A 15,096-nucleotide genomic window follows, 5' to 3' on the forward strand; every position below is an offset into this window, starting at 1 on the left:
ATTTTGACTTGACATATAATTTTAAAAAATAAATTAGTAAAACTTTTGAATATAGTCTTAAATTAAAGATACGTAGAATATACCAGAATATTCTCTCTCTCTACTAAAAAAGAAAGTAGAAGGTTAATAAAGGTTTAGTCATAACATTAAAATTTATCGATAATTAAGGGAACAAAATTGTTATTATCGGTTTTTAAAACCGGGGTAAATCCTGACGTACTTACCAAGCACATATTGACACGTGTCATATAAAATCCAGTTCAAATTTTCAAAAACTTTAAACCCATTAGAGCCAATTTTAATATACAGCGACTGTTCACCTCACATCCCTTAAAACTCCAAATTTATGAATTGAATCGCAAGCAATGTGAATTGAAATCTTAGCTGATTTTGGGATTGAAACTTTGAATTTGCAGTTTCGCAATCGATCAATCAATCAATCAATAAATGCAGATGATTATTCGGATTGTCATTGATGATGATTTTTAATAATTTTCTGTTTATTAATAGTAGTAGTAGTAGTAGTGATCAGAGGAAATCGTGATCAGTTGAGAGATTATAACTCTGTGGTGGTAGTGGCCTTGGTCATGGCTTGTTTATTTGGCTGTTTCAAAATCAAGGATGTTACGCTTCCTTGTACACCTGGTTCTAATTCGGAATCGAATCGCGTCTCGCAATCTACTCCTGCTAAGGTCTTCTTCTCATGCTGTATTTTAAAAAAATTTTATTTGAATTTTCTGTGTGTGATTTGGTTCTGATTCTGTTTGGTTCATGTCAAAGTGACAAAAGTGCTAGTTATAGAAAATTAGGGATAAAATTGTAGTTTAACCTGGCGGATTTTGAAGAACTATGAAATGATTCAGAAAATAACTTCATATTCTGTCAATTCAGAGTAGTGCTGTTAAAGAGCAAAGAAGCAGCTGCGTTCCAACGGAATTTTTGGATTAGCTGTTGTTTTTATATGAAGTGATAAAAGTACCAGATATAGGATAAATTGTAGTATTTTAATCTGCTCCTGCTAAGTTTTTCTCATGCTATAATTTTTTTTGATTTTCTGCGTGTATTTTGATTGCGATTCAGTTCGGTTTTTTTTTTTTTTTTTTTGGTTATAAAGATTAGATATATTTAATATTAATATGAGTTTAATACAAAAGTGGTGGGGGGTTCCCCACTTATTGGTCTGTTATACGACCATTGCAACAGAAAACTTTTGTAGTGAACGTAGTTTCAGAGTTATCTAAAGCTAGGTAGTCCGCCATGGAAGATGGTGGGGCTTCAAACACAATTGCATCAAAATTTCTGCAGTTCTCTTCAGCTATTTCCTTAACTAGTTTGTCTGCAACCTGTTTTCCTCTCTGTAGATGTGTTCAATTGTTGGTTCCTCCTGCACCTGCATAAGATACCTGCACTCTAAGATGATGTTAGTGAAGGGCATGTTGTTGTTTAAGATCATTGAAATGGCTTCCATAGAGTCAGTATTAATAATGAGAGGTTTAAGGTTTCTATTTACAGCAATTCTCAGTCCATAAAGGATGGCTAATAATTCGGCTGGTCCGGGGGTAGTGTGGGCACAGTGTTGTATGAACCCTGTGATCCAATTCCCTCTATGGTCTCTGAAGAGAGAGTAGGGTAGAACATCTCCCCAGGTAATCCATTTGTTATAGGGTTTGTCCTTGAGGCTGTTCCAAATCTGTCTCATATTGGTGGGTGTGATGACAGTGGAATCCAATGTAAAGGAGGGAGTGCTGCAGCTGGCCAAGTGGTTCCAGAATGTAGAGGCTTTAGGACAGCTGAAAAATATGTGATCAATATCTTCATGGGCATAATCACAGTATTTGCAGTTTGGCTTGATGTTTAAACCTATATGATTGAGGAAGGAATTGGTGGGGAGTCTCCCATGTGTTAGGAGCCATATGAAGAACTTGATTTTTGGAGGGGTATGGAGGCTCCAGATCCAGTACCAAATATAGCAATAAATTGTAGTTTAATCTGGTAGATTTCGAAGAAGTATAAAATGATTCAGAAAATAATCATTTGATATTTCGATTACTTCATATTCTGATCAATTCGGAGTAGGAGTTCGCTGTAAAAGAGCAAAGAAGCAGCTGTCTTACTCAATTGCAGCGGAATTTTTCGATTAGTTGTTTTTTCATTCTTATTACGAAGTATTTGTTTTTGCTGCTTAGCTTGAAGTGATGTTTTATTGCTGATGAAATCTGTAAGAAAAAGAGAGAATGAAGAAGCTATTTACTGTTAATTTTGATTAATAGGTTCGTGATTTATAGTCTGTTAAAAGAACTAATCTGCTGCTAGTTATAGATAAAGAATCAGATACTGGAATTATTCATTAATTTCGAAGACGTAATTTTTGGTCTGCTAGATAGTAAAGATTCAACTATTGTTGATAGTTCATGTTATTTACGTTTGTGAAATCTGCAATTTTCAATTGTATGCTGTCTTCCAAATATCTACTGAAAGAAGCACATAACTGGCGAGGAGCTTGAGTTTTCTTTATTATTTTTATCCTATATATTTTGATTGTTTTTGTTGCTTGATCAGGAACATTTGGTGTCTCGCAATAGAAGTCCATTATCTTCACTTTTTACTGAAGGTATCTTTTCAATTTATCATATTATTGGCAACTAAATTAGAGTGTTGTTTCTGAGAAGGGAAATTAATTATGCTCAAGTTCATATGTTTTTGACAATGTTGATTTCAGAAAATGACGAGATCAAAACTTTGGGCTGCAAAGAAGTGGAGAATCAGAGTTCGGATACACCAATGCCACTGATGGACACAAATGAGCTTCGGAATCAGGTTGGCTTTCTTGGAATTTTATGGTTATGATATGAATTATATATTTTGAGATATGCAAAACGGAGGATATGTTTGATAGAAGTAATAAAATGCCTTCACATTTCGATAGTGTTGAGGGATTATATACAGATGAATAGAGAAATTTATGTGTAAAACATTGTCTTTTTGTGTTTTCTTCTTATCTTAAGATGAAAAGTGCACTAATATCCTATTCTTATTTTTCATATCAATTGTAAGTCAAACTAAGTTGACTGCATGAATGTATATTTTCATATCTCTTCTCCAAGTAAAACAGGAAAAAATGGTGTTGGAGTTTCTTCCATACCCCATAGTTTCACCAATTACAAAGCAGAGATTTTATTTAGTGACATTTCACCTGCATAAAAGTTATTCTGATTGAAACCTACACCAAGGATGTTCTTGTAGCAAGAATCCAGAAATAAATATGCTGTCACTCTTTAAGAGCATCTATAAAGCCGCTGTGGTCAAAGTTATGTAGCATATGATAGTTCCACTTGGAAATACTTGCAAAGATGTCTGGAAATAAAGAAAGCATTCAAGTTATCTAGCAGATGATGAATTTTGTCTTTACATTTAAATCTTTGTTAAAATAGTCCGAGCTTCCTGTTATGTTAGCTTTTTCTGTTTGTCGATGTCCTATTTTGGTATATACAATCTATTGATCTATCATTCTGGATCATTCACTAAGCAGCTAGATATATTTTGTTGACACTGAGGCTTGGTAAGATTTACCTTACCTGCTTATTTGGCTGTTTAAGCTTCATCATGTCAACTTTGGGAAGATGAATTTAAGTATTTAGTGAAAACCAATAGCTAGTGATTATTCTGCTGATAGAAACAAGATGCAACATGGAGTACGATACTAAAAGTCAGTTGAATGTCTGTGTATTGTACCATAGTTGTACTTTTTGATTTGTTAATGGTTTACTATTTATACAAGGACCTCAAAAATTTTCTTTTTGGCTTTGGGAGGTAATGCTATTATTTGAGAATTGCTTGATTACATAGTTTATCCACTTCAATTTTGTAGGCCAAGTTTCTCAAAGCTTGTGGAACCTTGCCTGAGACTCCTGCTGAAATTCGGAACTTCTCAATCAAAAGCAAAGACCTGTCAGCTCCAATGGAAGAAGTTGAGCCTTTAAAATTCAATCCATGGCCCTCTGATACAACATATCAGAAGCTCAACTTGAATTCGTTACCTGATCAGCCCACACCTGTCAAGATTGATGGAGTAAAGACTCATTCTGGTTCCTTAGTGCATACGGCTAGCAGGTGGAATTCTAACCTCAAAAACATGGCTAGAAAAGTTTGATTAAATGATATTCTTAGATATCATTTCTTCTCTAGAACTAAATGTAGCATTAAATTGTGCATAAATTGACATTTGTTTTGGCTCTCCTATTCAGGTCCTATCTCTCGAACTGAATTCATGTTTGGATTTTGCAAGAAATATTGCTTTTATTTACTAAAGAATGCATAGCATATACTGATCCACTTTTTGTTATTCCGGTTTGTTTCACTCTGAATATATATACACCTAGCCATTTAACATCTCATGTTTCCCTAATGTAAAGACATTAACAGCCATTTAATGTGTTGTTATATTTCTGTAGTTGTTTAACGGATGGACAAAGTGATCAAAGTTTATCTAAGAGCTTCATCCATGGCAGTGAGAATTCTAGCACTCCAATATCCATTGAGGTTAAAGCTAATCTGACTCTTAATGATAATAAGGCTTCAGCAGATTCACCAATCACTGCTCCTACTGCCCAGTACAGATACCGATCTGTTCATTTTGAAAGCGAGTCGGATCTATCTTCAATGTCATCAAAATGTATTTCATCTGAAACCAGTCATAGCTCCGAACAATCTGAATCATCAGGCAACTACAATGCATCGAAGTATTCACCTTACCCAACCCCCTTAAAGCTAACTGATGAGATGCAAACACCTGGAACCGTTTTTCCAGCATATTTGGACCGCATGGGAATAGCTAAAACTGCACGGATCAGATCTCAGTATGTGTATCCCGTTTTAAACCCCGTGGATGATGCCTCACAGTTGAAGGAATTGTCAGATGAAGATTCTTACTCCACTCAAGATTCCAATTCTAGATTATTGTCCAGTCACACAACAGATTCTGATCAAAGGCCTGAAGAGGCAACCCGTATTTCAGAACTGGAAATGTCTGGATTCGGAGAAAGTGCAGCTAATAAAGACTCAAAACCACCTTCAATCAATCAAGTGCAGAGTAGGCAGCATTTTGGTCCTGTTTATGGAGAAAAAGTTCATTATGGCAGAACTCCTAGAGATAGACCTATCATCGGGTTGGTTGCTGCTCATTGGAATGATGATGAAACTTCACGTTTATCTCCTAAATGGTGGGATGGAAACGGGATTCCAAATTCTACTAACAAGTACAAAGAGGTTTGCCATGCTTTCGTCTTTTACTCATTTCACTTACTCAGCTATATAATTCAACAAATAAAAACTGATGACTTTGGGACTTCTTAGGATCAAAAAGTTAGTTGGCATGCAACGCCATTTGAGGAGAGACTGGAGAAGGCATTGTCTGAAGAAACAAATATTTCACAAAGGTATAATAACTGAAACTTATATGTGCTCTTTTATTTATCTGTCTTCATTGTGTTTCGATTCTTTGATCTAGAATTGGTGTGAAAAGCAGTTTACGATTGATGTTAGATTAAAATTCAGTATATTTCTGAATCAATGAGCTTTTCTCTCAAGATTAGCTAATCAATCCTGAGGTTGTTTATCTGATTTACAGGACGCAACACAGTGGGACGCCACCAATAGCTGTTAATGAAGCTGAGGAATCAAATACTGCTACATCCCAAGTGCGCTAATCATCATCTCTGATTGAAATTTCTCATTCAGTCTCGTTTCGTTTCCATCATTTAGAAACACATTCATGGTTTATTTCATGATTTTTGCCTCCTTTGAGCTGAGTTGCTTCTCAGACTCAACTGTTTTACACAGACAAATTCATGTGTTTTCTTCATTTCTGATGAAAGCTTGAACAATCCTTTGAATGAATTGTGAGTTTACTGTCATTCTATACGTTGTAAATGTGGTTGTTTAGTCATATAAATTGATGAACTTTAACCATGGCTAAATGATATATATTCGCAATTCACTAAATAATTTGATGTAAACACCCGTTATGGACTTATAGGTAGGTTTGTAATGTGTTTTGAGTACTGAAGTAGTATTAGTACCTTGGGGCCTAACTTGTTGCCATTTGATGTCTCAGTTATCAACCAACATAAGCAGTCTAATTTCTATAGAAATAATAACTAATAATGGTGCAGTCTTTCGGTGTTAGACCTAGTGCTCTCTTGTGAAGAGAGGTTCAGTCCAGTATGTTTACCTCAATGCACCTTATTTGAGACTAAAACAAGCGGGGTGATCACCTCTCAATTCTAATAAGAAATATCATTAACTTACCAAGAATTTTCAAATTAATGTAAAAATTTAAGGAGAAAAAAATCGCTCAATGTTTTTTTTCCCTATAAATATATGAAATGAACAATTGAATATATCTTGCATTCGTGTGCCTCTATTGTCAAGTGTCGTTTGGCAAGTTATAAGGGACACTTGAGCCTTGACCTTTCCCTCTTTATCTAAAAATGAGTGAAGAAATTAATTATTCATAATAATAGTGAAGGCACATAATTACAAATTACTTCTTATCAAAATTTCAATACATGATAATCCAGCATGTTTAGTGCAATAGTAATAATGCATATGTAATACAAACTTAAAGTTTGGTGTCAATTCTAATGAGAAAAATAATTTAGGTCGTTAAACATGCTTGATCAAATATTTTAACTAAATGAGAATAAATATCTTAAATTTATTCATTTTCACATATCAATTTGGTGTCACAAATTATGATCTTTTTAAATTATTCTCATGATATTTGATCTTGTTGTGTTTCATAATAATTTTGAGGACATAATTAAATGAATACAATTATACATCTTCTGACTCTTTAAGGTGGTCACACAATTCAAATCACTATTATTATAATAGTAATTAATTACTAGTGGTATATATACTATAGTCAAAATGATATAATTTTTAAAATTCTGAATTTTGAAAATGGTTAATTTTTTCCCATTCAAATGTAAAGTAAACTAAGTAGAAAAGTATAGATAGTAGAGCTCTGAATGATTGACACCTACGCATGACAGAAACATAAAATAAGAGCGCTAGATTGGTTAACCAAATAACTTATATTATATAGTTAAGCCAATTAAATGAGATTATTGCTTTTTCAAAGATTATTTTGTAAGATACAAGTTAAATTGCTAATAGTATGTATTATTTTATACCAAGTTATCAACAACTAAATATGACTGCAGACTTACAAGTTACAATGCTGTTGAAGTTAGAAGACTATCATACTAATTTATCTTTTATCTGCGACTGTGAGCTAGTTTATATTGTCGGTTTCTAATATGAATAAATAAAAAAGGTTATTAAGGGTCAATCGAAAATAGTTTCTCTATCTTGTAAAAGTGAAAGTAAGGTTGCGAACATTTTACCCTTTTTCAAATTTTCAAGCCCTACTTGTGCGCTACTAGAAAGAGACTTTTCCTATTGCGAATAGTAAAAAGTTTGCGTTATAAAACATGACATTTTTCATCGAATCAGTTCACTGAAATAGTGGAAAACAGATTCTCATTGAAATACTGAGAAGCTTTCTAATTTCTCAGTGTAAAAACACTACTATTTTTTATTTTTTCACTTATTCAATCAAAATATTTGTAAAAATAACCGCTAAATGTTTTTCAGTGATGAATTTCAATGAGAAAACAATAATTTTTAATAGTAATGGAATTACACCGACTTTCTTAGAGGAACGTGGTTAATTGGATAGAATCCCTCTAGCGTTAACCAGAGATGTTAGAAGAAATGGAGAAACCCCCACCCCCCACCCCCACACAGAGTAAAGACAAAGGAGCATTTTTCTTCATAATAGGCCTTACGCAGTTCAAATCTAAATTAATAGTTCCACTGATACTAGATAGTTATACAACAAAATAAAAATAAAAATACTATGACTTATCATTTTTTGTTCTGATCCATGTATCCAGTCAAAATAACTTACTCAAAGTAATTCCATAATATAATGAGTGGCAATAATAAAACTATTGAGTTTTTAATCTTACTTCTTTCTTCAATAATTTGTAATTATTTAAGAAATTAAAGCTTAATTTTTTTAGTATTTTAGTTGATGAAACTGCTTCGAAATTCATATATTAAGTGATGTATCCATCAAATATTGATGATTCACCAAAACTGTTTTTAAAAAAAAAAAAAAACTCAAAGCTTTGTATATTCAAAGCTTGGCCTTATATAATCGATTCTAAGAGAAATCGAAAAATAAAAAATGCTTCAAAATTCGTATATTAATTAAGTGATTGATCCATCCACTATTGATGATTCATAAAAACTGCCCCTCTTTTTTAACAATTAGTAAAAGCTTTGTATTTTATAAGTTAATTAATAACTTATCAAGGTTTGTTAGACATAATCGATTAATTAAATGGTGTGTTAGTCAAGAAAAAAGACTAATTCCACATTCACATCTTTATATACAAGAGGGTATAAATAGATCTTATGCTATATTGAAATATAACCATACAAACAAACAAAAAAACTTGAGTTTACAAAGCCAATTATCAATGGCCATAAGAGTTGTGAGCATGAGATTAGTAGGATTAATTAGAGTAAAGAAACTCACATGTTCTTTTAATTATGTGAGATTAAGAAGTGATTATGATATTCAAGAAAAAGATGAAACAATTAGAAAAGGGTATGTCCCTATTGTTGTTGGAGATCATGAAGAAGTAATGGAGAAAATCTTGATTCCTATGAAGTTGATTAAGCATCCTTATGTTATATCTTTGCTTGATTTTTCTGCTAATGAGGTTGGCTACAATCAAGAAGGAACCTTAAGGATTTTATGTCAAGTTGAAAGTTTCAAAAGGATGATCTACATAATTTCCAAAAGGAAGTGATCAATGATGGATTATGAGTTTCTTGGATGAACAATATAAGTATTTGTTCAAGTTACAAAATTTAGAAATAGTATAGTTTAATTACTTATGTTTTCATTGTAGACTTTTTCACGTGTGGGTCTGATTCTTTTTTTTTCTGAGCAAGCATGTTGAAATCCTTTTTATTGATAATGGATAGCAGCGAGACGTGATTCTAGTAATAATATAATACATGTATAAAGTATTAAAACTGTTAATAAAAATGGTAAATTTGTGAATAGTTATGGATAAAGGAATCAAAAGTGAACATTTCAATTGATTGAAAATTAAATTTGTTTAGTCAAATATCACAAGAATTAAAATTAGAATTTACTACTAATAACTAATCAAATGTTATTGACCCTTTTATAAAATATAGGGATATGTGTTGTACTTTTTGTTACTAATTTTAAATTTCTAACATTATTGTACCCCTAAAAGGTAGTATAATACATGTTTCACTAACATTATTTAAGAATTGATCTCAACAAATAACAGAATGCTCTTTTGTTTCCTTATTAAATTTCATAAATAGCTAAGAGAAAAAATTTATTTAGCCTCCGTAGCTATAGTTTGCCTAATTACGCTCCATAGCTTTGCTATAGGTATTTTCATTTGTATATTTTGCGTACATTTAATAATTTATACAATTTGGCTTTCAATTATTTTATTTTTGAGGAAAATGGATGGTAATTTCGATTGTGAAAAAAGAAAAACAATCTCATAAATCACGAGATTGTATCTCATTAGAATTTCTTACCAAATATGACTTCTACCAAACAAAGAAAGATAAATTTAACTTCCTAAATAAACATGTCAAAAATGACTTTATATATATAATAGTAATTTGAATTGTGTGACAACCTAATTTTTTGATATGTTTATAAATTATACAAAATATCTCAATTTCTTCACCATCATCTTGGTCCATTGACCCAGATTCATCATCTTCTTCTTCAAACGTTTTTTATTCAGTGTTGTTAGATACTATTTCTTTTGCTTTCGGTTTCTTTATTAAACTTGCTTGAAACATCCTTCTTTTGTTCATCTCTTTTTAACTAAAACCCTACAAAATTTATTGCGTTCATCCATGATTTCGATTGTATCTAACGTTTTTTTTACTGAAAAATCAAAAGAAATAAGAGTCATATACAAATACAAATCACAAAAGAAGATTGAAATCGCCAGAACTTAAAAAAAAAAAAATTAAACTGCACAAATGTTGGCCAAAAAATCTAGAAGTAAGATTTGAGAGGAAAAGGTGAAAAGGTGAAAAGTTTTAAAGTTTGAAATCTGATTGTGTTGAGTGAATTAAAGAGATTATGGAAAGAAAGAAAGTATAGTTTGTATAATTGGTTAAAATCGAATTATACTCCCTTATACAAAATCAAACGTGGCCCACGTAAATATAGCTATATATTAGTGGTGAGAAATTATCCGGACCCCGCGCATAGCGGGAGCTTTAGTGCACCGGGCTGCCCTTTTTTATATTTGCTTATTCGCTTTGAAAATTATGCCTACATATTTGGTTGGACTTGGGACTAAAATCTCCATTCACATTAATTATGCCTAAATATTTAGTTGGACTTGGGACTAAAATCTCCATTCACATTAATTTTGCCTAAATATTTGGTTGGACTTGGACTAAATGTTGAGATTGACTATGGATTAGTTATCCATTTTATAGTGGGAAAATGTAAAGTCATAATTAGAGATGATAAAAGTTGGGCTAGAATGTAGCCTCAAATTGATCCATGAAAAAAAAATTATTTATTTAACATGTTTGTATAGCGATAATAATGAGAAAATAGATAATTAAATAAAGTATAAGAAAACAAATAACCAAATTAAAACTTGGTAAGAGTTTGATAGTTAAATTATGACTCACTATTTGGCTCATCTTAATCTAACTCATCTCAGTCTTATTAAACTTTAAGACGGTTAATGACTTATCCATTTATTAGCTTGGTCCATCATAATCCATTCTAATTCAACCTAATTCCCTAGTTTGTCATACCCCTAGTGACGACCAAGAAAGTGTAGTGAAATGGCTGAAATTTTTCGATCCTTAATCACATATTTTGATTTTGAGATACAAAAATGGAGAATTTTTTATAGAAAGTGTTTTACACCTTAATAGATTTACCTGATGCGAACTTAAATTTAATTAAACCAATAAATTTTCGATTACCAAATATCAAAAAACTACAAAGTGGTAATTGAAGGAAAAATGGAAGTAGTCATGGCCTTGTCTTAGTTTTAAAAATGGATTGAATGTGATATACATTTCCTTTTTACCTAAAAAGCCCAACACTTTTCCACTTTATAAAAGTACCCATCATATGATTCATATCCTACCTATCTCAACTTAATATATCCAAGTTTTACACTAGCACATCCCATGGGCGGTATATTGGTCAAAATTATCTTTTATGTATACATAAATGTTGAATTATCTTGACCTCTTCACGTATCTACTTTTATTTAAAATTTCTTTAGTGAAAATATTGACTCAATCACGCAAAGTCACTTTTTGTCTATGAGGTATCAATTAACAACCTTTCATCGCATAATTACACTGCATATATAGGTCAATTTTTTTTAATGCACATATATCATATATTGAATTCTCTTGATTTTTTATCATATATTGAATTCTCTTGATTTTTTTATATGTTTACTTGTTTATATTTCAAATTTTCTTCGTATATAAAATCGGTGTTTATGTTTGAATTCATAACATATACACAATCCACATCATGGTGTTACTTTCTTATTACTAGACCAAAATCCTGAGGCTAATCTATTTATTTATATTTATGTTTATTGCATGAGAATTAAAATATCTTTTTAGCATATTATTACAGATATTAATTTAATATCCGGCTTTGTTTGGTTTTAAAAGTATTGAAATATCCAATTTGTCTATCAATTTCTTACGGGCAATGACTTGAGGAATATTTCTTTTTTTTCTTATATAAAATGGATTAAAAATATTTTGATGTTTCCACTTTCATCATTTTTTAAATTAATTTTTCTTGATTCGAGAATTGATCGGAAATAGTTTTTCTATCTCTGAGATAAGAGTAAGATCAATCTGTGTACACTCTACTCTATTCATACCTCACTTTATGGAGTTATACTAGGTACATTGTTATATAAAATGAATGCACCTCTTACTAATTTCTTCTTTCTCATTCCCGTCTTTATAATTCAAAAATTCTCAAGAGTCAATGACACACGATTTAAAACTCGATGAATAATAACCTTTATCTTTTTATCGTCCTTTTCGATATCAAGTTTTCATCAACAACAAAGTAATTTCAATTGATAAAAATATATCTAACATATGCATCATGTATTGCGTTCTTACCACTATACCAGTTCTCAAGTGCTTTTCTCCTTTCTCCTTTCTCTTCATGAGCTAAGGTCAAATATTTAGATATTCTTTTCAATAATAATACAATTAAAAGGTTACTTTTATATATAAATGGTCACTCAATTTTATTTTATTGCATTGTATCAAAGTTATTAAATTATTTTTTATAATTAAAAGATCCTCAATTTTATCTAAGTATTATGGAAGTCATTAAACTATTTTTCAACTAATATACGCTAAATTTTGATATGATACTTGCACAAAGTTCAATGATCATATTTTGATTATGGTGACTGTGTGATATTTCAAGACAAAAGGAGATATTTGCTTTATGTAATACTTAGATATTAGGTTTTTCAAGAGAAATTCCTTTCATGTGATTTTAAGTTTATCTCGTTCTTTTTTAACATTTTGATTCTTCATAATTTTATACATGATTATGAACATTTTTTTACACTATCAAATCACTTAAAGATCGTACTAAAATAATTAGGTAAGCAGACTCTATATGCATTAGGCCTTCTTCTTCTTCTTTTTTACCTCAACGTCTAGTATTTGCATTAGAATCTGATTAATTTGAATTCGCACATTGCAGGATTCATTTTTCGGAGCGCCTCTTCCAATAACATTTTTTCCATACCAAAGCTCAAACTCAAAACCTCTGATTAAAAAATGAAGGAATCCCAACCATCCTACCAGCCACAATCCATGTTGGTATATACATATACATTAGGTCTTGAATGTTCCCCCCAATTTATTATATATATCGAACAAAAGCTTCTGCGTATATATATATATATATATATATTGTTAGGTTCAAATAAATGAGACCATATACATATATTAAAAAATTCACAAATATGTGTATGTATAAATCTTCTGATGTTTACTTCTTCATATTTTAAATTTTTAAATTTATAGAAAAATTTTTGGTTCTGCCATTATGTTAGTGATGACTCACGACCTAAATAAGTTCTTGTTCACTTCTTAATACTTTTTGCTGTTATACTATTGTCACAAAAATTAGGTTTAAGTAAGTGTCAAGAAAAATAGACAATCATGTACTTTAATATAGTAGTACGTGTTATGTCTTCTTGTCGATAAATCATATAATAAGCTGATAAAAAGCCTATCACAATCGATGTGCAAGTTTACATCTTTTCCACGTCCAAAATAATGGAGAAAACAATCACTCAACTCTTTCATAATTTGTCTTTCAACTTCTATTTCATCTTCAATTTGCCTTTTACATTTTTAAATTTAATCATTCTATATTCAAGATATATTAGCCTGATTAATTTGACTTTGCGCCGAGTAAGTTGATTTAGGTTTTATTCCTGGCGCAAGTTGATTTAGGTTTCATTCATTTGCATTAAGATTAAGATATATATTTGAATTTGAATATGCATATGAATGATGAAGATGTTGTTTCAAAATTTGAACACTGAATGATTAAGATCATTTTTTATTTTTCAACATCTGAATATGCATAATTTATTTGTTTTAAACATAATAAATATACCATTCAAACAAAAATTTGTTAAATATTATAATTATAAAGATATATAAATATAAAATCATTATTTGATTTTTTTAAAAAAATACTTTATGTTCGCTAGTGATGGTGGAGATGATTTGTAATGGCGGTTGCGTTGGTAGCTGTAATAGTAACTAGCAATGGTGGCAGAGATAATTGTGATAGTGGAAGCCGTGAGTTTTGTAGTTGCTGATGAGAGTGGTAATTGGTCGTGGTGGTTGTGTAGTTGTGATGGTAGAGGTTGTTGATGTTAGTTTTTGGTGGTAGCAGTGGTGATGGTGATGGTGGTTGAAGAATGTGTGATAGTTGACGATGTTGTTGATAGTGGTTCTAGTTGTGACAGTGGAGAATGTTGGTAGTATGAATTTGCCGCAGTAATAATAAAGGGTATAATTATAATGACGGTGGAGGTGTAGACAGTGGTGGTGAAGTTGAATATATTTATAGGGGTGATAAGTTGCCACGATCCGAAATTCGTGTGTGATGACACTTATCATTTTTCATCGGACAAGTCAACCTAACCCACTAAATGTGGAAATAAAAGAGGAAACAGTTTAAAATAAGCAATTTAAATGTCAAAAGAGGAAATCTTAATAATTACAAAATTTCCCCATGGACTGGTTGTCATATGTACAAGCCTTCTAATATAAAATACTGAAGAAAATACAAGTCTCAACCTGTGTATCTCAAATAAATCAAAGTAAAAGATAAAGAGGAATAGGAAAGTTGGTCGGCATCAACAGCTACCTCTCGAATTTCCTCAGTAAGCCGCCACAGATGAAAGATGAGATAACGGGATCACTATCCAGGCTCAGAACCTACACAAGTGTAGATAGCAAGGGTGAGTACCACTGACACGGTACCCAGCAAGCGAACAACTAAGGCTAAGCTAAGCTAATAAGACACACATACTCCTGTCATACCATCTAACCCCCAGACTACAACCTGCACGGAAATCAGTCCAGTCTAACAGCTCTAACAGCATAATATAAATATACATATAAGCCTCCACAACAGTACAACTCAGGTATTCACATAGGATCTCAACAATCAATAATACAGATCAAGGAGATAACAGGGGTAAAATAGTCAAAACTGGCAAAGATGTATGATGCAATGCAATGTCACATATAGTGATGCATGTCTGTCCTAAATGATACACATCCGCTGACTAGCAAGCCGGAACTCATGGGGGCCATACATGGACCATGTATCCACCGGAACCATTTTCCTTCTGCCTCGCCGAAATTATTTTCCTTCGGCATAAATCATTT

At 31.6% G+C, this 15,096-nt stretch overlaps 1 protein-coding gene across 1 annotated transcript; it reads left to right on the top strand.

Moving 5' to 3' along the window:
• The first annotated feature begins 327 nt into the window (after positions 1–327).
• On the top strand, positions 328–5,888 carry LOC129870621 (protein JASON-like). The gene is made up of 7 exons (XM_055945444.1): positions 328–692; positions 2,560–2,611; positions 2,720–2,817; positions 3,869–4,110; positions 4,452–5,265; positions 5,353–5,435; positions 5,627–5,888. Exons 1-7 carry the CDS (start codon positions 588–590, stop codon positions 5,703–5,705), a joined length of 1,473 nt encoding a protein of 490 aa, XP_055801419.1. The 5' UTR covers positions 328–587; the 3' UTR covers positions 5,706–5,888.
• The last annotated feature ends 9,208 nt before the right edge of the window (positions 5,889–15,096 follow it).

The sequence above is a fragment of the Solanum dulcamara genome, chromosome 10 (genome assembly GCF_947179165.1).
Source record: "Solanum dulcamara chromosome 10, daSolDulc1.2, whole genome shotgun sequence".
NCBI lineage: Eukaryota > Viridiplantae > Streptophyta > Magnoliopsida > Solanales > Solanaceae > Solanum > Solanum dulcamara.